Here is a 23,208-nt window from a genome sequence, read left to right on the forward strand (position 1 = left end):
TCTGAACCACACGTTAAAAATCATCTTCTATAGAAGCCTTCCCTATTTCTACTCTCTTCTCCCAGTCTTGTTCCTTTCCCTGAAACCTTAGAAAATGTAACATGAAAAGGTCATTCTCCATGGACTTGAACCACACCTATAAACATTCTACTTAGAATAGCACAATGTAAACTCCAACAGGGCAAAGAATCATGTCTGTTACATCAACAACATGTTATATTTAACATAGTGTTGCACAAGGCAGGTACACAGTAAATACTTATGAATAACTGAAATTCCCATCACAACAAAGTAGTTGAATGATTCTGAATTATGGTAGTATCTGTGTAGTTATTCTGCATTCACTGATAACACCCTTAAGATGAAAGGTGAAATTATAACTCCCAAATATTTCTAAATAAGTCTTAAGTTCTACTCACTTGAGATAAATTCCTAATAAGAAATAATTTCTAGTAAGTACTTTGACTAGCCAAAATTTTGTAGGTGTTTTAAGCAAATTTTTATTATTTTGGACCACTGGGCAGAGTTTTTGGTGTCTAATGAACTACCATTCTGTGGTATAATGAGAAACTGGGATATACAGCTGGAGAGCTCTAATACCCATAATGAGACACCTAATCAATGTTCTCCCTGATATGAATCATTGTGACAAGATCATTGTAAAATGCCAGACTTTCATCCATATCTTGTGTATTGTAACAACACATTTTAGAGAGTGTTCTTATTGACAAGAGTTACAGAGGAAAAATTCTATTAATCAATATAATGTGATTTCTACACAGTGCCCTAACTAGAAATAATGTTCAAAATTTGTATTCAAATTCATGTAATGGCAGTATTATTTATATGTGCTGCCAGACAAAAATACACAATACTTAATTTATAATTTTCACTGGTAAGAACCGAAGGTACCTTTCTAATACAGATACTGCAAATATTTTATCATTGCAAACATTAAGCAACAAAACAAAACAAAAAAAACAAAACAAAATGAAACAAAAAGACAATCCTCAAATTCAGAAAACCCATAAATGTTTTATACTAATATGTGAACTCTACAAATTTAAATATTTCTTTGGCTCTTTGATTAATGCAAGTCATAAATATAAAGAATAGAGTAAGAGTAGCTTTCATTAGCTAAAAATAAATATCTTTTCAATGAAGACATCTAATTTCAAACAACAGTGAATTAAAAATAAAAACGAAAACATAATGTGTACCTGCAGGAAATCCCATTACATTGAATATTCTGTCCAGCTGGTCATGGTGATAAGGATTACTAGTTTTGATGTCCTCTTGTCGACAGTGAAATATTGGTTCTGACGTTAGTAGTTCTGCAAATATACACCCTATAGCCCAAATATCTTTAAAACAAAAAGGAAAAAAAAAGAATAGAAAAAAAAAGAAAGGAAAAAAGAAAAAGAAAGGAGGAAAATAAAGTGGTTCTTTCCAAAAGAAAATGCATTTTTATCTTGGCGGGGAGTGTTTTTTTCCTTTTTTTTCCCTAGTAAATCATATTAATTCCTAAGCAATTATAATTATTAATATCACAGAATATTGTTTATATATATTTCCACCCCCCCACACTCCTATTTTTTATTCCATTATATTTCCATCTCACCCAGTAGCTTCATTCCAAGTTTAAATCAAATTTATTAGCTGAATTTTTAATGAGTTTTAAATGCCTCAGATATCACTTTATGAAATGCACATGAAGCTACATATGGAACCTCGGAACAAAAAACCAAATGTAACTAAACAAAGAATAAACAAACAAAAAACCAAAACAGTCTCTAAAATTGGGCATATTGCCAAAAACAATTAGCATAATTCTTTATGGAAGAATTATTTTTTCTTTAACTTACTTAGTAAGGTGCTAATTCGACAACAAAAAAAAGATAATACCTGACCTGAAATATTCGAATGAAATAGCATTTCTACCTGAACAATTTTTCTTTCAGTGTGTTCCCTTATATTATTGCAATGTCAAAATTTCCAAGTATTTAATGAGAACAAGATATGGGCAAAATACTACCTTTAAAATGGATATGAAGGATATAAATTCCTAAGAATTACTTGTAAGAGCCAGTCAAATGGTTTTCTCTGTACACAACAAATTCCCTTCACTCACTTTAAGACACAAGCTAACTTTCATTCATATTCAATTTGTGCTCAATAGAACTATTAGTAGAAAGAACTATATGCCAATTTTGAATTTAAAGTTGAAAGAACTACATTTCTCTTCTTAACAAATGTTAACTTCTCTATATTAAGTACAAAGGTATGCACAGAGCAGACACTCAACAGTTTCTAAATTGTCTAACCCTAACCTGCAGTTAAAAAAAACAAACTATGGAGGAACAAATGAAAATCACTATTTTATTAAAGTTGACTGTTCAGGCATGTTAATAATTGTGATTTAAACAGAGAATGAGGAAATGTTAATTTACATATAACTGAAACTGTAATTTCAAACTGTAATTTACATATAACTGAAACTGCTTTTAAATTTCAAAACTGTAATATACATGCCTAATTGAATGTCAAATCTTACATTTACATTTGAGTAACAAATTAATCATCTGTTTACTTAAAAATTATAACCTGACTATAAGGAAGTGATTTAAAAGAGACAATGTACTTGCATATCAATTTTATCCCACATTAGAGAATTAAGTTTAACTAAGAGCACCAAATGGAAAATCCTCATTAGAAAATATGTCAAAGTATTTTGTTTTTAGTATCAGAAATTAAATGGGAAAATTATTTCCTTATTATTCTTTTTTACGTATGTACTCCACATAAACATGATTGGTGATATTAATCAAATAAGACACAAAATATAAGCAGAATCACAAAAAGGGCTGATGGGTCTGTTTAAAAGTCTATTCATAGCATTTAAAAAACACAATTATCACCCCCTTCTAGTTAGCTATGAAAAATTCTAAAGAAGAAAATAAAAATGCAAAGAAAGATGAGAAATCGTTTAGGTATCCTTAAACAATTGGTGTTATCTTAGACAAATTTCTAAATTTTTGTAAATGTATCTTTTCTTATATTGCCTATTTTTTTTCCAGATTGCCAAATTCATGAATAAGTGCTTTCTTGCTCATCTACCTGCCTAAGTCAAATCCCATTCACTTCTCAAAACCTGTGATGCTTCCTTGTGCCTACTGAGTTAACCAGGCAAAGCAGATAATGATAGGTATGCTACATATACTCACAATGGGGTGGAAGATTTGTTAAATAATGTTTTAATCAATATACACACTATTAGCAGGCTTCTATCTCAATAAAAGACTAAATTCTCATTCTATTTTGTTATATATTTCCCACTTAATAGAATGCCACATAATCAGTTGTTTGAGGAAAAACATCTGAGCTTAAAAGCCCCCACTTCAGTAAAACTTTTAAGACTGCTTTAGTGACAATTGAAGCACTTTTTAACGAGAGATACCTTTCTTTCAGTGATCTCTATAAAGTTTAACAAATAAAAACACCAAATATCCAGACTGAATTAAATTTTGTCCTCAGAAGTACAATGTTTATTGGCCTATTATTTTTCCTATTTGCTTTAATAATTCAGCTGTAGTTCCATACAAATGAATAAATGACCATAGCACTAAAATCTGTTTATAATAGAGGGTGGGAACATTTTCATTAGATGAGTTCAGATTTTCCTCTCTGTTCTTTTGCTCTTCATAGCCCACTTCATTTTAACATAATCCATCAAACTCCACTAGCAGATTTTTAACCCTTCCACATGATGCTGTTAAAATGAATATATGCATGTATTCAGCAAATTACATGTGAGTTCAACAAAGTTCTTCTCGCAGATGCTTACAATCCAACTATCTTGACAGGGAAGCTCTTGGTAAACAGCTTTAACTATGGTGTGGGCAATTTGTTGAGCACTATAATGAACACTTAGACTACTGTCACATAACAAAATGGAGGAACTGTGTGGGGAGAGACTGAAATCTAGGTAGAAGTTCCAGTTTTTACTCCTTTCTTTCTATTTTTAAAAGTATATATTAAAAGTAGCTTATGTATGATTTCTCTCAGACAAAAAAGCAATTTTAGGTTATCTCCATTAAAATTTTTTTTACAGGAAAGTGTTTTACAGTGTTTTTACAGGAAAGTGTTCTCTAAGATTGCTCTTGCCAAGTCAGATTTACATGTGACAAGTGGAGGTGGGGATCTCCATGATGAGGGGATTGGCACCAACTTTGGTTTCAACCTTTGGCACCTAGTTCAGTTCCCTCTGTGATCTCTCTACCTCTAGAGGAAGTTGTTTTTATGTAGTCATAGAATTTTTAGAGTTTAATGGGAACTAAGAGACAATTTTCCAAAAAAGGCTAAAACACATACACACACACAGAATGACAGAGCTAACTCAGATTGTTACTTAGTTACTTCCATTGCTCAAAGAAGACAAAATTATTTCATGCATATATTCACAGTTTTCTCAACTAGACCATAGATCCCTTAAAGGTAAACATATTATTTGCATTCATTTTGGTTTCTCTTAAGTTTTGAAAAGTTTATGTAATAGTTATCCAAAAAATTTTGATGTTGATAAGGAGGAGAGAAAAATCCGAAGGGGTCTTCTAAATTACAAAGTCACTTGGACAAAGGAATCTACACAAACTACAGGTAGTTTTTGACAGATAGTCCTATGTTAAAAATGCTGAACTGTAGAATGTCCTAGTGAATAACAAGCTATACAAATCTTTATGTTCATTGTAAGATATGTTTCTTAAGAAAAAGATAATGAGGTAAAATCACAAGTGTCTGTGACAGTATATTTTTTACTTAAATTAATTCAAAGACTCAAGTTTTCATTTAATAGCAGCTAAATTTAGGTAATTACTTCCTTATTTGTATATTCTGTTACCTATCCTACCAAAAGTAACACTACTTTTATTATTTATTTATTTATTTATTTTAAAAGATTTATTTATTTATACAAACACTGGGTACAGTCAGAAGCACGGGAGGGTGAGAGAATTCACCAGAGCCAGAGCGGGGAGCGGAACAGGCAGAAGGACAGAAGTACACTGCTGAGGGGAGCAGCGGGCAGCAGGAGAGGTCTGCGCGCCATGTGGGACCCTCCTCTGGTGGCCAGGGAGCAGCTGGGGATCAAACTGGTGCGCAGAGGCTGTGGGCAGCTTCGCAACCCAGCGCTCAACCACTGTGCCACCAGGGAGGCCCAAGTAACACTACTTTTAAATACTGATTTTTCTAGGTGGAAAAAAAATCTCTGTATCATATAGTTTACAAATATATGTATATATTTCTTAAATAAATTTTGAATACCCATAAAAAAATTAGATGTGTACTTAGGTAGTAATATGTATTAACAAAAATAGAGCTAGCTTCAATAATTTTTATTTTTCTTTCTTTTTAATATATTTTATTTTGGAATAATTTTAAATTTGTAGAAAAGTCACGGATATTATAGAGAACTCCCATTTCTAACTGACTTAATTTTATCTACCTTTATTTTTCTATAAAATAAAATGTTACCTCAAAGCAGGTATAAAGTTAACTATCAATTTTTTTTTTTTGAGAAAAGACAAGCTGGATTCAAGATTAATATGGGGAATGATTAGTTATTTCCCCTTTTCTCTTTTGAATGTACATTAAAATAGCAGCAAAGTGAATAAGTATAAATCTATAATAAAATGAACAGGAGGCGATATCAGGAAGATTATTTATTCAACAGAATATTGAGTTCTCACTATGTACCACGTAGGCACTAACCTACAGTGATGAACAGTTAGACAAAGTTTATCTAATTTAGTGGACTTTAGATACTGCTCAATTGTTATCAAAACAATAAGATGGAATTGTGATGGAGAAGGGACAGTAGTTACTTTATACTGAGGTATGAAGGAATTTCTCTCTAAAGGGGTAGTATTATTTTGACTAACATCTGAATAAAGAGACTAGTCATATCAAGTCCTGCTGTAAGTAGAGATATATAAAAACATTTCTAAATGATAGAAGGATAAAGTGGTCCAAAGAGAGCCCTCATCCACAGTTTTATTGTTGAGTGGGACACAGATTAGTACTACACAACTATAAGAAGATTTTTGTAACTGCCAATGCAAACTACAAAGTCTTTAGCTTTCTCCTTCAGGGGAAAGACTAGAAGGGATAGGGGAGGGAGGCAGATGGGGTATGAGCAAGGGTGGTTTTGTGGAAGGAATTTAAAAATCAAGCAAGCAAAGAATACGTTATACCATTTGGAGGAAAAAAAGTCTTAGTTTCAACAGTGGATCTTCCAGAGGGCTTCCAATTATACAAAGCTTGGGCCAAAAGTTGAAGTATTCTCCCCCTAAATAATCTGAAGGCCTCTGAGCAGACTTGTACATACTGGCAAATAGGGTTTCCCCAGTTAATGGCAGCTAACTGTATCACTCTGAAGCAAAATCTGCCAATATATGAGCCCCATAGGTATACAAGGTTCCCAAGCAGCTTTTTATAACCTGATTCTTAAATACAAAAAGAAAATCAAGGGCCAACAAATAGTTGAAAAACACTTGCCACATGTAAGGGAGAAAGCAAGACAATATAAACGGTGTCCATAAAGGAAGCACAAATAATTACTCCAAAAATACAGCAAATTACAAATGATTTAAAAGGACCATATTCACTATCCTTACAGATCCTTGATTAGTTTTCTATTCATAAAGTAATATGAAATGTTATGAAAAACTACTATCAGAGGTTTTTGGAAACAAAAAAGACGAAGGCAGAAAAACAAGAAGAGAAATGGTTGTAAGAAGGATCAATCCAAGAAGTACAATATCTGACTAGCCACAGTTTAGATAAGAGAAATAGAAAGCAAAGAGGAGGAATTCAAAGGTCTAGTATAAAAGAATTTTCCAAATGTGAACTTCAGATTGAATGTCCCTAGCAACTGGCCTGCACATCAATGTGAAATGCAAATTCTATTGTTTTCAGAAAGACAAAGAATTGAAAAGCCCCAGGTAATCTACCCATGAAAGAGAGTAAGACTGGCACTAGACTTTTCATTAACAAACACTGGTGAAAGACAATGAAGGAGCATCATCAAAATTTGAGGGAAAAGTACTTTGTAACTAGAATTTAAAACCCTGTCAACCCAGTATGATAAAGGTGTACTTGACAAGTACTAGAAAATTTACTCTAAGATACCCTTCAGAAGGAAGTTACTTGAGTATAAGCTGTAGCAAAATAAGGGATGAAATACAGAATCCTAAAATAACTCTGCCCCAGGAGGAAAAAAAAAAAAAAAAACTAGAAAGAAAGCAGTCCAGAATAGAAAAAAGACAAAAATAAACAAGTGTGATCAATAAAAGAAAAGTGGGTTTAAAACTATCCTGGAGAACACAGAACATGTAAGGAAAACAGGCAAATGATGAACGGGAAAAAAAAAGGCAAAACATACACAAAAATATTATTTGATGATAAAATTCAACCCAATAAAATAAGCAGAATAAAGATACTGGTAATGGAAAATTGTGGTAAAAGGACTGCAGCAATTGAGTTTTGAATCCATTACAATGTATAAATTAAGTATAAACAACAGTGGGCATTAAGGTTTGCAAACAGAAATTAGATGTTTTAAACGTTGACAAAGTAATGATAATAATGAAAATGATAAAGATACTGACATAGCTTATAAATTGAGAGGCTAGTAGGTGGATAAGTATAAGAAAACTAATTTCCTAATCTTCATAATGGAGAGGTAATGAATGTTATCACAAATTGAAAAGTGAATCAAAAGGCTCTAAACCCTACCTTTCTTCCCCATAATCTTTTTTTTCCTTAACTTTAAGGGGATCTTTTAGAGGCTAGTATTTCTTTTGGTTTTGAAAGAAACATTTGTCTGAAGTTCAATGACTTGCAAATTTTGCTGTGCTTTATTTCTCTTATCAAGTAAAATTATTTTTAAAATACTTTTCACTTAGAATGCTTAGAAAGATTCCATTTACTTAAAATTTTAAAAAATATTTAGGTATTGTGATTTTGTTAGTTTTTGCTCATACTCATAGTTTTCTATATTATTTGATTTTAAAATACAAAGAAATATGCCTATTTCATGGTAACAAAGTAACTTTGAAATGTCATGATACTTTAATTAATTCTACTCACCAATAGCTTTGGTATAATGTCTTGCTCCAAGAAGTAGTTCTGGGGCTCGGTACCAGAATGTTACGACTACGGGATCCAAATCTGCTAAAGGCTTCAAAGGTGAATTAAATAGTCGGGCAAAGCCCATATCAGCTGTAAAATAGAATAAAAATAATATTGAGTAAATAGATTTTTTACAAGTTTAATTGATTACTCTAGTTATACCATTATTTAGTAAGATATGAAAATGTGAATTCTGAAGAAAAAGTCTACAAAATATCTCACCCCTTTCAGAAGTCTAAATAAAAAACAAGCTTAAGATTTTCATTCTTTGCAAACTACTGTCACTCAGCACTTTAAATGGGCTATAGATAGGCTCTGCTATAGTTGACCCTATTGCTCTGCACAGATTTCTTTCCATCTGCTATACCACCAATGGCTGGGGACAGGTTGTTAAGCTGCATTTCCATTCAACTTAATGCTCACAAGCACTGAGAAACTGGATTGAAGTTAAGTTTTCTATTATTTGCATCTATACGCCTAATCATTAGGGTAGTTAGACACTGACTATATAGGATGTTAACACTACTATTTCCTCCCATTTATTTGGGTTGAGTTTTACTAACAATTTAAAAAGAATCAGTAATTTTTAAACTGGAAATGACTTTAAAGATAATATAATTCAATCATTTTCTTTTCTCAAATGAGGAAACTGAGGTTAGAACAAGTTAATGATTGGACAAAAGTCATAAACTCCTATCTCAGTGTTGGAGCTGTGGTGAGATACAGTGCTTAATGTGTAGTTATTCAGTCATGCTGTTTATCCTACTAAACCACAATATTCTTAAAGGTAAAACTGTGTTTTTTTAATCTCTCTACTTTTGATATCAAGAATAATGACATTATACAAATATTTTGCCAAATATGAACAATCACTGTCACATCACCAATTCAAAAATGTTAAGATTCATCCCAACATTTGCTTAGTTTCTACTCTTCTTATATATTTTTTTAAATGAAGCAGGCCCTAGTTTAGCTACTTAATTGTGGAGGCTAAGGAAAAAAAAAAAAAAAGAAAAAAAAGAAAAAAAGAAATTTGGCAAAGAATTAAAACCATGACTCAGATTACTAAATACTGGCTTAGAGAAGAGTATTTCCTCTTACATATGAATGCTTTAAACTGTTAGTATCAACCAAACCTGCCAACATCATACACATTACTTTGAAGTATAAATACAAACTAGATTTTAATATATAAATTTCCCAAAAATCTTATAGAAAAAAACACATCTGTAACTATTGCCTGGCTGGGTATTTTTATACTTCACGTGCTTTGAACTTAAATTTGATTTTGATGCCACCAAAATGAACTGTTACCAAACTGGATGGAAAGCACATGTAAGGATTTAACAGACATTTGTTGATATTAGTGTTACAGAGCAGCCCCGATATAAAACGGGTTGCGACATCCTTTCCCCCTAACACTAGGATAAGTATTGACGGGGGCTGGCTCTCAAAGGATGCCAATCACCAGGAGTAGCACTCTGAGGTGCATCAAATGTTCCCACTACTAAAAACTTTGCAAAGTTTATATCATAAAAGAGTATTTCTAGAGTTTTTGTTAGAAGTAAAAAGTGAGATTTGGGGGATTTGCAGGGGTACCTGGGAGGAAGGGTGAGGCACACCATATGTTTTTCTTTGTTGGTAAAGTGGTACAAATAAGCTGATAATTCTAATTCATATTAAATTTTAAAATCAGGAATTACTAAACTATTGACTGTTATTCCCACAATCCTGTTACCTTTAAAGTAATATAATTTAGTTACAACATTTCTTCTACCCACACACAGAACAAACTAAATAAATGGGACAAACACAACTTAGAAATGACAATGAAAAAAAAAAAAACAGGATAAATTTAGTTCTATTTTTAGTAGGTTATCAGACCAGATATGAGTAAATTTTTGCTTTGATATATAAGAAAGTGGAGCTATTATAAAACACAAAAGGTAAAGAATGCTTGATAATTTTTTTCCCCCATCAGCAAAGGCCCACCATAAGATGGGTTTGTTAGAACTTAAGATTCTGTACCTATCTGGCCTCAGTGGTTTTCCAAATTTGTAATTTCTAATCCAGATGAAGTCAACCGAGGCATACGTTTTGATCTAATCTGGCTCAGTTGAATAGAACTGATGATATAATTACTGTTATGCTATATGCCTCTGTAACTAAAGGCAATGCAGGTTTCTAACATGGACGAATGCCACTCACTTCTATGGGCTATTTTTAATGAGGGCAGGAGTTTCTAAGATACTTGAATGGCTTATTTTATAATTAGAACACTTCAGTTTCTAAAGATCGGCTGACATCCTTCAAGAGTAAAACATTTTTTGCTTTTACTGTATATTCTTTAAAAATGATCATATGGAACTATATGAATATATACATGTTACAGCAAAAGTTAGAAGTGATAAAGCTGCCTTGCAACTTTTAAAAGAGTGCTACACTGTGACTTATCAAAGATGTAACATACCAATTTTTACTCTTCCTCGCTCAGGACCTTCACCCATAACTAAAATATTAGCAGGTTTCTGTGGAAACAAAATAGTGTTTTTTTTCAGTAGACAGTAGTGTTTCTTTAAAATAGACAATATGCCAATATAACACAAATCCACCTTTAAAAAAATCTCACTCAAAAATTAAAATCAAACACAGGAAGTCACCCAAGAAACTTTACATGTACATATGCAAAGCAAGATGTAAATTTAATGAATGCCCAAATATGGCAGTACTTTTCTCCATGGAAAGTTAAGGCTTTTCTTGGTCCTTTTATCAGTATGTTTCATTACATGGAATAGCTGATAAAAAGTTATGTGGGTCCTTTTTACTCTTCCAACTATTTAAAATGTCCTGCAACTTTAAAGGAAAAAGAATCATCAAAGATGATTTAACACTAAGTAGTAAATTAATCATCAGGAAGGAGCCACTTGATAATCAGTTTTTGGAGACACCAAAGCATGCAGATCTGAGTTCAAACAAATAAGAGATATCAATTTAATAGTCTTTTCTAAATGAGATGGCAAAGGTATAGGAAATTTTCATGATCTGAATATTTTTGAGGTTTTTATTTTTAAATAAACAGATTTTATAAAAGTATTTCAAACAGGTTTAAAATCTCTAAAATCAGAATTAACTGTTATCTAAAATCTGATATTGTTGTGTACACTATGAAAGGCCTGTCCTTCTACAAGGAGAAAGAAGGGTTAATAAGGAAAAGAAGGGAAGAGGATGAGAGACAGAAGAGAGGGAAATGTAATCCCTAAAACTTACCCTGCTAACCTACTTTCTACTTGATCTGATTTTAATTCTACCAGTCTCATGAACAAAAGTGAAACTAGACTAGACTGCCTTTCACATATTGATCAAAGCAAGCTTAAAATGAAATTAGAGATTTTTAATGAAGGCTATTTACAGGGGTCACCATTTCTTCCCTAACCAGATTTAGTAATAGCCCCGTTATTACTAACAAAAGTAACTTACGTTATGTTATTTTATCAACTACTAAAAAATCAGAAGTATATTTTATCCCCATCATAAATAAAGGATATTGGTGAAATGGTAGTACATAAATTTCAAAGACTAAAATTTCCAGAGGAGGGTTTTCCAAGAAGCATCAGGCAGCATTCAATTTGGCTGAGGGGAAAGCTTGTTCTCAACTCACAATGGGGGATTAGGAGGGGCCTTGCTTGTTTGCGCTAAAACTCTCTTCATTAGGGCAGGATCTCCTATCTCTTCAACACATTCCCTACTCTCCCGTGAAATCCATATTTTATACTGTTGCCATGGTTAACCTCTCTAAAAGATAAAACTAATCACATCACTCCTTAGCTTAAAATTTCCACAATAACATGTAAAATTATTACAAGGAGATTAGGTGAAAATGGCAGAACAGAAGGTGATTACAAGTAGGATAAAAAAAGTGCTATGAGTAGGACTAGAAGAACAAAACAATGACAGAAGTATAGATGAACCTTTTCAAAAACTGCAAGCTTTTGCTATGCTTTATTAGTACTATTAAAATTTACTTCAACTTTAAATTGATCCTCATTACCTGTGAATAAGATACAAAGTCCTTACGAGGGGATGTAACATATCTGTAAACTGGTTCCCACCAACCTCTCCAGCCCTACCCTCTACCACTGCACATCTTTTCAGTTCTGTGATTAGACCTTTCTCAACTATGTCATTGCCATGCCAGTATTTCTACCCCCAAGGACCCTTCTTTTGAGCTACTTGGTAAAATCTGATTTTTTTCCCCTTTAATGCAAGATGCATTAACACTCTGAATATAAACAATTTAAACTATAAGGTAATATACAATTAAATTGAGAAACCCTTTTTCACCACCCATCACTCTTCTACCACACCCCATTCCCTCCTCTAGACATACAAATAGGTTAATTTTTTTTTATGTGTGATGGATTTTTCTAGCACTGAGTGCTTAATCACACATAGTAAAAGCACAGGTACCCATGGGCACATCTCTCGTCCTTCTATACTGGCTGGAGTGGAAAAGATCTCATGCTCTCTCAATTACTATAGAACACCCTTTGTTGCCTGCTGAACAATGAAATAAATCAATGAGCTACTACTGTTTGAAGCTATAATATCCTTATTACTGTTTTGCTTAACTGAGTAAAAAAAAAAAAAGTTTACATTTAAAAGAGTATGTCCTTCTTTTAGTCTCATGACATTTCTTGTTCTCTGCTTTGCTCCCAAAAAAGTCACTGATATTTCCGAAAGCACAAACCTGATATTGTAGAAATAAGCATTCTAGTAGAGGCTTTCTGTCCTTCAGAATCTGTCACATGGGGAAATAGTAATCTGATGATTTTGGCATACAGAAGGAGTGGCAACTTGGCTTCATTTAAGAGAATAACTCCTCTAGAAAAGTAAGAAGTATAAAGAGTTCTGTCTTGAGAAAGACCAGGAACTGGACAGATGAGAAAAATGCCATTGTCAATCAGAGGTATCTGACATAGATGTGAAATTGGAGAATGGTGGCATAGTTTTCACATTAATGAAATAACTTTTTATTCTAGAGGTGAAATGAAAGTGGACTCTTTATACGTATCAAGGCAAAATGGAGACTGAGTGAACAGAAAAGTTGACGCTTGATCTGTGGCGATAGAAATGAACTTAAATTTCTAGGCACGGAAAATTCTGGTTTTTTCCTAATAAATATCTGCACATGTATTAATATATGTGTATGTTTTCTTGCACACAAAAACTTATTTTTCCAAGTATGACTGTATGTTTGTAAAGCAGTGGTTTTAATATGTACTTCAATCAGAGTTTGCTAAAGTGTCAAATAAAAAAAGTAACTTTTTTTGTTGTGCCCACTACGTAAGGGACTGTCCCTTTTACAAGGAGAAAGAAGGGTTAAGAAGGAGAAAGAAGATGAGAAAACCGAATAATAAGAACGTCAAATACACCTTAAAGAACTATTAAGGAGGCAGATAGGATATCAAAAATCTTTTAGTTTTCAGAAGAGCCCATTGAATTGAATCAAATTTTAAAAAATAAGTGAATACAATTTATATTTAATGTGAAAATCACCCTACTTCAACTATTATTCTAAACAATGTTAATTTATATTACTTGGTAGTATGAGTGAATAGTACTAGTTTTGTGTCCTGTCTTCCCAAGTATTAACTGCTTGACAAATCTATATGTTTGCATATTACTTTTACTATCTTATAGTTTTCTATTGGTTGTGTCCTCCCTCCAGCCCCCATTTGTGACATTAACTCAATTGATGTTCCTTCCTATTGACAATGCTTGGGACTTATAAGTAACAAAATTAATTTTATGATAAGCAAAAAACTTCTCCCTAATGACAATAAAGTGATGCCTTTAAGGTGAAATAACTTCTCAGAATAGTGACAATTTCTTCATGCAGTTTGCGTTAAAACTTGTGATACTTTAAAAAAAATTTTTTTTCCAACTAGGATATAAATACATGGTCTTGCAGAAAGTTTTTATTTATTCAAATGTGATTATGAAAATATAATTCACTACACAGATTTAACAACCACTTTTATATTTTCTTTTGCTGATTTTTCTCACATAGTATTTTATTTCTAGGGATCTCCCTAGTGGCGCAGGGGTTAAAGTCTTAGCACTATCAAGGCAGCCACCAAAGCATGAGTTTAATCCCTGGCCAGGGAGCTAACCCACATGGCACAGCAGACCTCTCCTGTCTTGCCCCACTGCTCCCCTCAGAAATGTATTTCAGTGGATCTGCCTGTACTGACCCCTACACTGTCTCTGTTGAATCCTTTCACCTCCCACACTTCTGGCCTACACCTCAATTCTTGTATGCATAAAAAAAAAATAGGCATTTTAAATTGTTACCGACCTGAATTACACATCTGTGAATTGAATAGACCAGAAATACACAGTTGCAACTAATCTTATAAATTCAGACATCTATTTAAGAACAGTGTTAGGAACCCTCAGAGTATCTCCCTACTTAAGAGTGTTTTATCTAGGCCATGATATAAATCTGGAGTCAAATTACATATAAATCAAATGATAAAAAAAGACATAAGTAATTATAACAGTGATACTATATCAAAGTAAGTCAGATGTATTGAAGATAGAATAAAGGCATATTTTTAATAGCTAATTTAACTATTGCTGATTTAATATCTAATTACACCTGAGGAAACCAGAGTTTCACTCAATTTAAAAAAAAAATTACTGTTTATTACAGCACTGACAAAACTTTATACAAAATCTTGAACTTTTATATTGAACTGACTTTAAAACATGGCTTATTGCTATGCTTACTACTATAAGAAGACTGGCTTTTACCCTATTATTTATTTCATTTGCTTATATTTAGTCAAGAGATATGGTTGCTAATCTGAAAAAGATTTAATGAAAAATATGTTGCAATGGGCACCAGTGTCTTCCGAAAAATTTAGACAATAGTTTTAACTAAGAGAAAATATTATCTGATATGTTCTCTTTTTAGGAGATTAAATTACTTTGACAAATTTTAAGATCTCTAGAAAATTATATAATACTCTAAGGCCTGACTCTTATGAGATAGAAACATCAATTTTTGCATGCTTTTTCAGGGTATAAATTCAGAGAATTCTAAAACTTTGGAAAAACCATTTCTTGGTATTTTGATTGTAGACAGAGCATTTATGCTAAAGTAAAAAAATGTCAAAAGAAAAAAAATGGGTGTTCATAATTAACATCATATTAAATAAGGCTACAGTATATATTAGATGTAGGAAGAAGCTTGGTGAATTTTTGTGTATAATATTATTCAAAGTTTTTTAAACGAAACCTCCCCAAATTAGCTCTGTTTTAGAAACACACTGCTTTGTGGGGTTTTTTTTTATGTTTTTACATCATTTTTCATTTTTGTACAATGTATGCATTTTCATCATGGTTATAGTGCCCATACAATTCCCACCCCCCTGGTTTTCATCCTACTCCCCCCCCCCCCAAGTATTGTGTCTCTGGTTTATAGTTGCTTGTTGATTTTGATTTTTACTTTATTATAATTAGTCTTTTTCCTGGTCCCTTATTTAGGTTTTCTAAATTCCTGCTATGAGTGATACCATCTGGTATTTTTCTTTTTCTTCCTGGCTTATTTTGCTGAGCATAATCCCTTCCAGTTCCATCCATGTTGATGCAAATTGCATGAGTTTATCTTTTTTGATTGCTGAGTAATATTCCATTGTGTATAAGTACCACATCTTCTTGATCCAGTCATCTATTTTTGGGCATTTGGGTTGTTTCCATAGCCTAGCTATTCTAAGTAGTGCTGCTATAAACATAGGGGTGCAGGTATCCTTTTGAATTAATGTTTCTGTATCCTTTTGATAAATACCCAGGAGTGGGATTGCTGGATCATATGGCAGCTCTATCTTTAGCAGAATGAGCAATCTCCACACAGCCTTCCCCAGTGGGTGGACTAGTTTGCACTCCCACCAGCAGTGCAGGAAAGTTCCTTTTTCTCTGCATCCTCGACAACATTTGTTGTTGTTAGTTTTTTAATATGTGCCATTCTCACTGGTGTGAGATGGTATCTCATTGCAGTCTTGATTTGCATTTCCCTGATTACAAGTGATGTTGAACATTTTTTCATATGCCTGTTGGCCCTTTGCATTTCCTCTTTGGAGAAGTTTCTTTTTAGCTCTTCTGCCCATTTTTTGATTGGATTATTTACTTTGTTTTTTTGGGTCTCATCAGCTCTTTGTATATTTTTGTGATCAGTCCTTTATCATTAGGAAACACACTGCTTTGGATGATAGTAAATTTTGTTTATAAATATAGGAGCAGTTATGTAAATAACATAATGATGTATCAGTTCTGTGAAAAATAGAACAGATATATCTAACTTAAAACTCAGATAATTCTCTACTTTGAGTCAATTTTAGGATCACTCAAATACATAACATTAAATTCTTTTTTAAAAAAAAATCTAAGTAGACTAAAAGCAATATGCAAATGAAATAACAACATATATTTTTAAAAGATTTATTTATTTATTTATACAAGCACTGGGTACAGTCAGAAGCGAGGGAGGGTGAGAGAATTCACCAGAGCCAGAGCGGGGAACAGAACAGGCAGACTGACGAAATACACTGCTGAGGGGAGCAGCAGGCGTGGCAGGAGAGGTCTGCTGTGCCATGTGGGACCCTCACCAGTGGCCAGGGATCAAACGGGCACTGCAGAGGCTGCAGGCAGCTTTGCAGCCCAGGGCTCAACTGCTGCGCCACCAGGGGAGGCCCAAAATAACAATATTTTTATTATTAACTTGCAATCCGCCCATATAAAAACATGTATGACATCTACAGTTTTACCATTTAGTAAAACTGAGTAGACCACTTTTTTGTTATTTTCAACTATGTAATAGAATGCAATCCATTTTGTATGTTTTTATATCATTATCAAAATTAAGCAAATGAAGCATATCTTAAGAAACCAGCAGTGTTTACAAATGCTTTCTAGAGGAAAACAGCCTACTTGGTCATTTAAGTAAACATACTTTAGAATAAGCACAATATTTGTAATGTGAACTAAAATTTATTCAAACCTAATTTCCATTTGCCTTCACCAGTTATCAATAAAACACGTTTTATCCTCAAGCCTAAATTTTACAGATAATAATTTTATAATTACAGTTTTATTAACTATACAATTAAACAAACAAGATATCAAGTAATTCCTTGGAATTCCCAATAAATGTAGCAAATCTCAAATAATAGCAATGGTTAAAACTGAAAATCACATAGCATTTTTCTTCCAAGCAGTCTTAAAGAAACATACTTAATATGTTCTCAACACTCATTTCCTGAAGCAAAAGCGCAGAGGAGCAAAAAGAACAGAGGCTGAGAATGAAAGTTCCCTTCTTTTAGACTGTTTAATTTGTTTTTGCCTTTTCCAACACAAGGATAATCGAGGTTCTTTCTGTTTATTTATTCATTCATTTAATTTTAAAGAATATTCTGGCCCCTCTTTTTAGGAAGACTTTAAAATCAGACAATTCTTACTTTGCGTGAATTTTCAGGATGGATCACTCAAAAATATTATCTTAAACTCTTTAAAAAAATCTTCTTTAAAAAGAAAGTGTATGCCTGGCCTTTTTTTTTTTTTAATTTTACTAACATTAAACCAAGTATATTAGACCACATGGAATATTATGTGTGAACTTTTAATAACAGACATTTCCCTCAATTTTATAGTCCAGATGAGCATTTATTTTGATTGCAATAGCAACATGTGTTAACTGCAAACTATTCAGACAATTTAGAAAGCTATTAAAGAAGAAAGTAAATTTGCCTTAAGTTTTTCTACTCATATATAAGCCCTGCTTAGAAAAATATATTCCCTAAAAGTTTGCTGCTATCCAAAATGATTTTATTATCAATATCAAGAAGTTCACATAAAACAAAGTATTTTTATTTGAGAGTATTTTCTAAGGATATAACTAATTTTTTTTCCCTTAAGGTTCTCTTTTCCTAATCTAAACATTCTTTCCCTAATTTCTAACCCCAAAGACCATCTGGGGATAGTATAGTGCAGTGGCTTTCAAACCTTTTTCAACACAACCCATGGGAAGAACATTATTTAATATTACAAATCACATTTGCATATAAGTACATAACTGAAACAAAAGCTTCAACAGCTACCCTTAATATGAAGCACTGCATATTGTTTCTGTTCTACTTCATTAAGGTAAATAAAAAAAAAGGTTGCTTATACTGGCTGATTTCCTGACTCTCTTATGGCTTACAATTTACAATTTAAAAATCCCTAGTCTAGGGCCTCCCCGGTGGCGCAGCGGTTGAGCGCTGGGTTGCGAAGCTGCCTGCGGCCTCTGCGGCGCCGGTTCGATCCCCGGCTGCTCCCCGGCCACCGGAGGAGGGTCCCACATGGCGCGCAGACCTCTCCTGCCGCCCGCTGCTCCCCTCAGCAGTGTACTTCGGTCCTTCTGCCTGCTCTGCTCCCCGCTCTGGCTCTGGTGAATTCTCTCACCCTCCCGCGCTTCTGACTGTACCCAGTGCATGTATAAACAAAACAAACAAACAGACCAGCAAACAAATAAATAAAGCATGCCTCTATACAAAAAAAAAAAAAATAAAAAAAATAAAAAAATAAAAAAATAAAAATCCCTAGTCTAAAAGAAAAACCCCTAAATTCAGTAGTATAGCTGTTACAGTTCCCCAAGTAACAAGAATCAAGGCATTTAACTTGCTATTCAATTTTTCTACTCACTAGTAAAAGAGTTCAGCAAACAATAAGAAAATACACCTGAAAAAACAAACCAACTGACTATATAATCATGAGCAAATATTAATATTTGTAAGTAAAACTGGCAAACCAGGAAATCATTCACTCAAATAAAGAGTCAGATCCAGGGCCTCCCTGGTGGCGCAGCAGTTGAGCGCTGGGTTGCGAAGCTGCCCGCAGCCTCAGCAGCACCGGTTCAATCCCCGGCTGCTCCCCGGCCACCGGAGGAGGGTCCCACATGGTGCGCAGACCTCTCCTGCCACCCGCTGCTCCCCTCAGCGGTGTACTTCGGTCCTTCTGCCTGCTCTGTTCTCCGCTCTGGCTCTGGTGAATTCTCTCACCCTCCCGTGCTTCTGACTGTACCCAGTGCATGTATAAACAAAACAAACAAACAAATAAATAAATAAATAAACATGCCTCTATAAAAAAAAAAAAATTAAAAAAAAAAAAGTCAGATCCAAAATATCCCAATAATTCATCATGCTACCATCAATACATAATAAGATGACCTGATAAATTTAAACTGAGTTTGCGTCAATGGCTCACTGGGAGGTTTTTGTTGTTGTTGTTGTTGTTGTTTTTGTGGGACCCTGGCCAGAGCCCGGGAAATGAACCCGTGCTGCAGGGGCTGCAGGCAGCCTCGCAGCCCAGCGCTCAACCGCTGCGCCACCAGGGGAGGCCCTCATTGGGAGATTTTGATCTAATTTAACAGGTGCTAGGAAACCAATTTCATCCTTTATCCCAAGGACAGCTAAAACCCCAACAAGTGATTCCAGGTTACTCAATATAATAGAAATAAACTGCAGGACAGGAACACTATCGGATTTAAAAAAAAAATAGTGCCATTTGCTTGTAGAATTTTCTATCCCTTTACTTTCAGTCTGTGTTTATCCTTGGAAATTAGGTGTGTTTCCTAGAAGCTGCAGGAGGTTGGATTTTATTTCCTAATACAACTCAATACTCAAGTCTTTTAATTGGTGAGTTCAGTCCATTGACATTTAGTGTCATTATTGATATATAAAGGTCCATTACTGCAATTTTCCTTTTGTTTTGTGATTCTATTTGCTTGTTTAGTTCTTTGTGTTTAATATTCTCTTTGGTTTTAACACTAGTGCTCCTTTTAATATTTCTTGGTAGGGGGGTTTAGTGGTTGCAAACCCCTTAAGATTCTGTTTGCCTGAACTTTAGTTATTCCTCATATCTGAAGGAGAGTTTTGCAGGATAGAGTATTCTTGGCTGAAAGCTTTTAATCTTGCAGTATTTTGACTTCTTGCCCATAGTGCTTCTTCAGAAATCTGAGAGTAACCTAATCTGGGTTACTTTATAGGTAATTCCCCCGCCCCCCCCCATCAGCTTTGTTTTTTTTTTCCCCTATGTCTTGGACTCCTAGAAGTTTTGCTGCTATATATCTTGCTGTGGGTCTCCTTTTGTTGAGGTAACTTAGTGTTCTTTTAACTTCCTAAATTTGTATATTCAGCTCCTTCTTCAAATTTAGGGAGTTTTCTTCCATATTTCTTTAAATAATTTTTCAGTTCCCTTCTATCTTCTCCTTCTGGGATGCCTATGATTATTATATTTCCTTTCCTCATGGTATGAGATAATTCTTGAAATGTTGCTTCATTTTTCCCCTTTGTATATCTCTTTTTCTATTTTCATTCTTTCCCCACTTGCATCTTTGAGCTCAGTGATTTGATCTTACATTTAGTTTATTCTGCTTCCTTGACTTTCTCCAGAATTTTTCATCTCCTCCATTGATCTTCCTGTATCCTGGAGTACAATTATTTTCTTATTTAAGATTTCAGTTCTGATCTTCTGTTCCTAGATTTTGTTTCTCATTGCTTTCACTTGCTTTTTTGTGTTCTTGCATATCTCTGAATTGTTTTCCTCTGTTTGCTTTGTATTGTTCCATGACTAAAATTTTCACAATCATTGCAATTTTCAATTCTTTCTTTGATTGATAATAATGCTCTTCAATCTCTGTGGTTTGGTTCTGGGGTTTTGTTTTTTTCTCTGTGATACATAATTTCCCTGGGGACTTGATTGGCCAGTTGTATTTTTCTTTCTCCCCATTCTTTGCTTTGGGTTTTCTCTATTGCAGTTGGGGCTTTTGTTATGTGTGGGTCCTTTACTGAAACTGTTGTGGGTGCTTACTGGTTGATGGACATGGCAGCTGGGGCTCTGTGAGATCTTGGGAGCTCACTCCAATTTTCCTCGGGGTATTCTTCCAGCTGGCAGGCCACCCAAAGCTTAGTGTTGTATTTTCATTCTGTTGCACTAAGTAGAATATACTATTAAGTAAACTATGCTGTAATATAACTCATGCTTTTTAGGTCACATAGATGGATATGGAAGGGATTTTCGTAAGTGTAGTGAGCCAGAAGAAGAAACATAAATATTGGATGGTTTTACTTACATAGAGAATATAGAGAAGCCAAAGGATTAGACAAAGACAAACTTTCAAATCAACTCTTGAAAGCTGAACACAGATCTGAGGCATCCAGGAAGGGAGAGAGTGAGGGATAAAAGGGGAATGGGAGAAAATGGGAGTGAGGAGAGCACAATGCATGAGGAGGACTATGTAGGTGCTTTGGTGGTGTGAGAACTATGGTGATCACACCTAAGGGGAGAAATCTTACATCATGAAAAAAATTAAAATAATGGTACTTCATTAATAATGTATATAAAAATACATATAATGTGAATATATTCACATATATTATATATAATGTAAATATATTTACATATAACACATCTAATATAAATATGTATTTTTTAAAAAGAAAATACAACTCTAAGTACCTCATTGCTTCATGTTAACTACCACTATGATAAAACCATTGAGGCAATATGAAATCTGGACATCAGGTTTTTAAAAATTTAACACATGAATAATCATACAAAGAGCTGACACACACTTAATAAAAATAATGGCAAATAAACCAGTCATATTAACTACTATTTTACCTTCTAGTAAGTTTCTTAGGGAATATGCCACAAGTCCAAATCTCTAATACTGAGAGTCTGATTTAAGTGTAAACCATTTGTATGGTCTGTCTAATATGCTGCACGAATAATTTCATCAAAAAGCATAAAAATTCAGGTTACATTGATTGTACTAGAAAATTCAAAATGAACAACTATTAGCAAAAAATTATTTACATTGTTAGTAGTTAAATGTAGTATAAAAGCAGAATACACAAATTCAGAACTGTTGTTATATTGAGGAAGAGGCAGTTATGGTCCCTATACCTACAGTTACAGAAAAATTTATGCAGCTTTAACTTCAAGGTGTTTTTTTAAAAAGGAGAAATGTAAATGAACTATGATGGAGATGCCAAAACCTTAAAATTAAAGGAAAAAAAGGACAATATAAATGACATAAAGAGAACATTAGAACAAACTGGCAATGAGTCAGGAAACAGGTATCACTGGGTGGAACAAAAATATTGGGTAGAGGAAAAGTGAGATAAAAGAGATCAACAGATCAGTATCATTAGCTGAATGGTCTTTGAACTGATTGGCAAGTTGATTTCTTTTAGGTAGAATGAGGAAGGCTGACAAAAGGACTTAAAATGTCATATGAAGAAAAAAGAAAAATTGTTCAGTGCTTTCCCACTTCTGTCAATCACAGCAAAGAAAATAAGATGGTTAAAAAAATGCAAGAGTATGTATGCATCCGTAGATACAGACAATATTAGAAACAACCTATAGAGAACAACCTTGGAAGTCACTTTGTTTCCATTAAATGAGCTAATTCATTCACTGGACACATTTAAGCAATACTTTGTACATTTACAACATATTTTGCTAGGCTCTGGGAGGGGTAAAACACTTATTAAGCCATAGAATTTGCCTTCAGGAACTTAAAATCAAATAAGAACATACTACTAAAACTAAGTGCCCCATGGGTAGTTCAAAGTAACTGCTGTGCCATTTTCCATGTAAACATTCTTACTTCTAGCTAGAGTGATTAATAGCTGGGTGGGGAAAGTGTGTGTGTGGGAAGGGAGATAGAGCAGAACTTGAAGGATGAATAGAATTTCAAACATTGGAGATGAAGGGAGGAACTCAAGCAGGCAAATCAACCTCTAGGGTGGCTGGAAAAGAAGTTTAAGGAGAAATTGGTGTCAGACTGTAGAGTCAGTTTTTATTTTAATTCACAAACATTAGCATGTATATTTTTGACAGTAAATTTGATGGTCATTCGCGAATTTTAAAGTAAATTTTTACACAGAACCTTTCCTAGTAAAAGATAACTGATTC

General features: G+C 33.7%; 1 protein-coding gene across 3 annotated transcripts in view; it reads right to left on the reverse strand.

Annotated features, from left to right (window-relative positions):
• Positions 1–23,208, reverse strand: part of CDK8 (cyclin dependent kinase 8) — a gene marked incomplete at both ends in the record, with an annotated part of 94,439 nt that overhangs the window by 9,194 nt on the left and 62,037 nt on the right. For 2 of the 3 annotated variants that reach the window (XM_084234574.1, XM_084234573.1), the window contains 3 exons: positions 1,221–1,364; positions 8,146–8,277; positions 10,658–10,715. In XM_084234574.1, the coding sequence (XP_084090700.1) occupies positions 1,221–1,364; positions 8,146–8,277; positions 10,658–10,715 (334 nt within the window). The remainder of the gene's footprint in view (positions 1–1,220; positions 1,365–8,145; positions 8,278–10,657; positions 10,716–23,208) is intronic. The other variant, XM_084234575.1, reaches the window with a different exon arrangement.

The sequence above is a fragment of the Talpa europaea genome, assembly GCF_964194135.1.
Source record: "Talpa europaea genome assembly, chromosome: 6".
Lineage (NCBI taxonomy): Eukaryota > Metazoa > Chordata > Mammalia > Eulipotyphla > Talpidae > Talpa > Talpa europaea.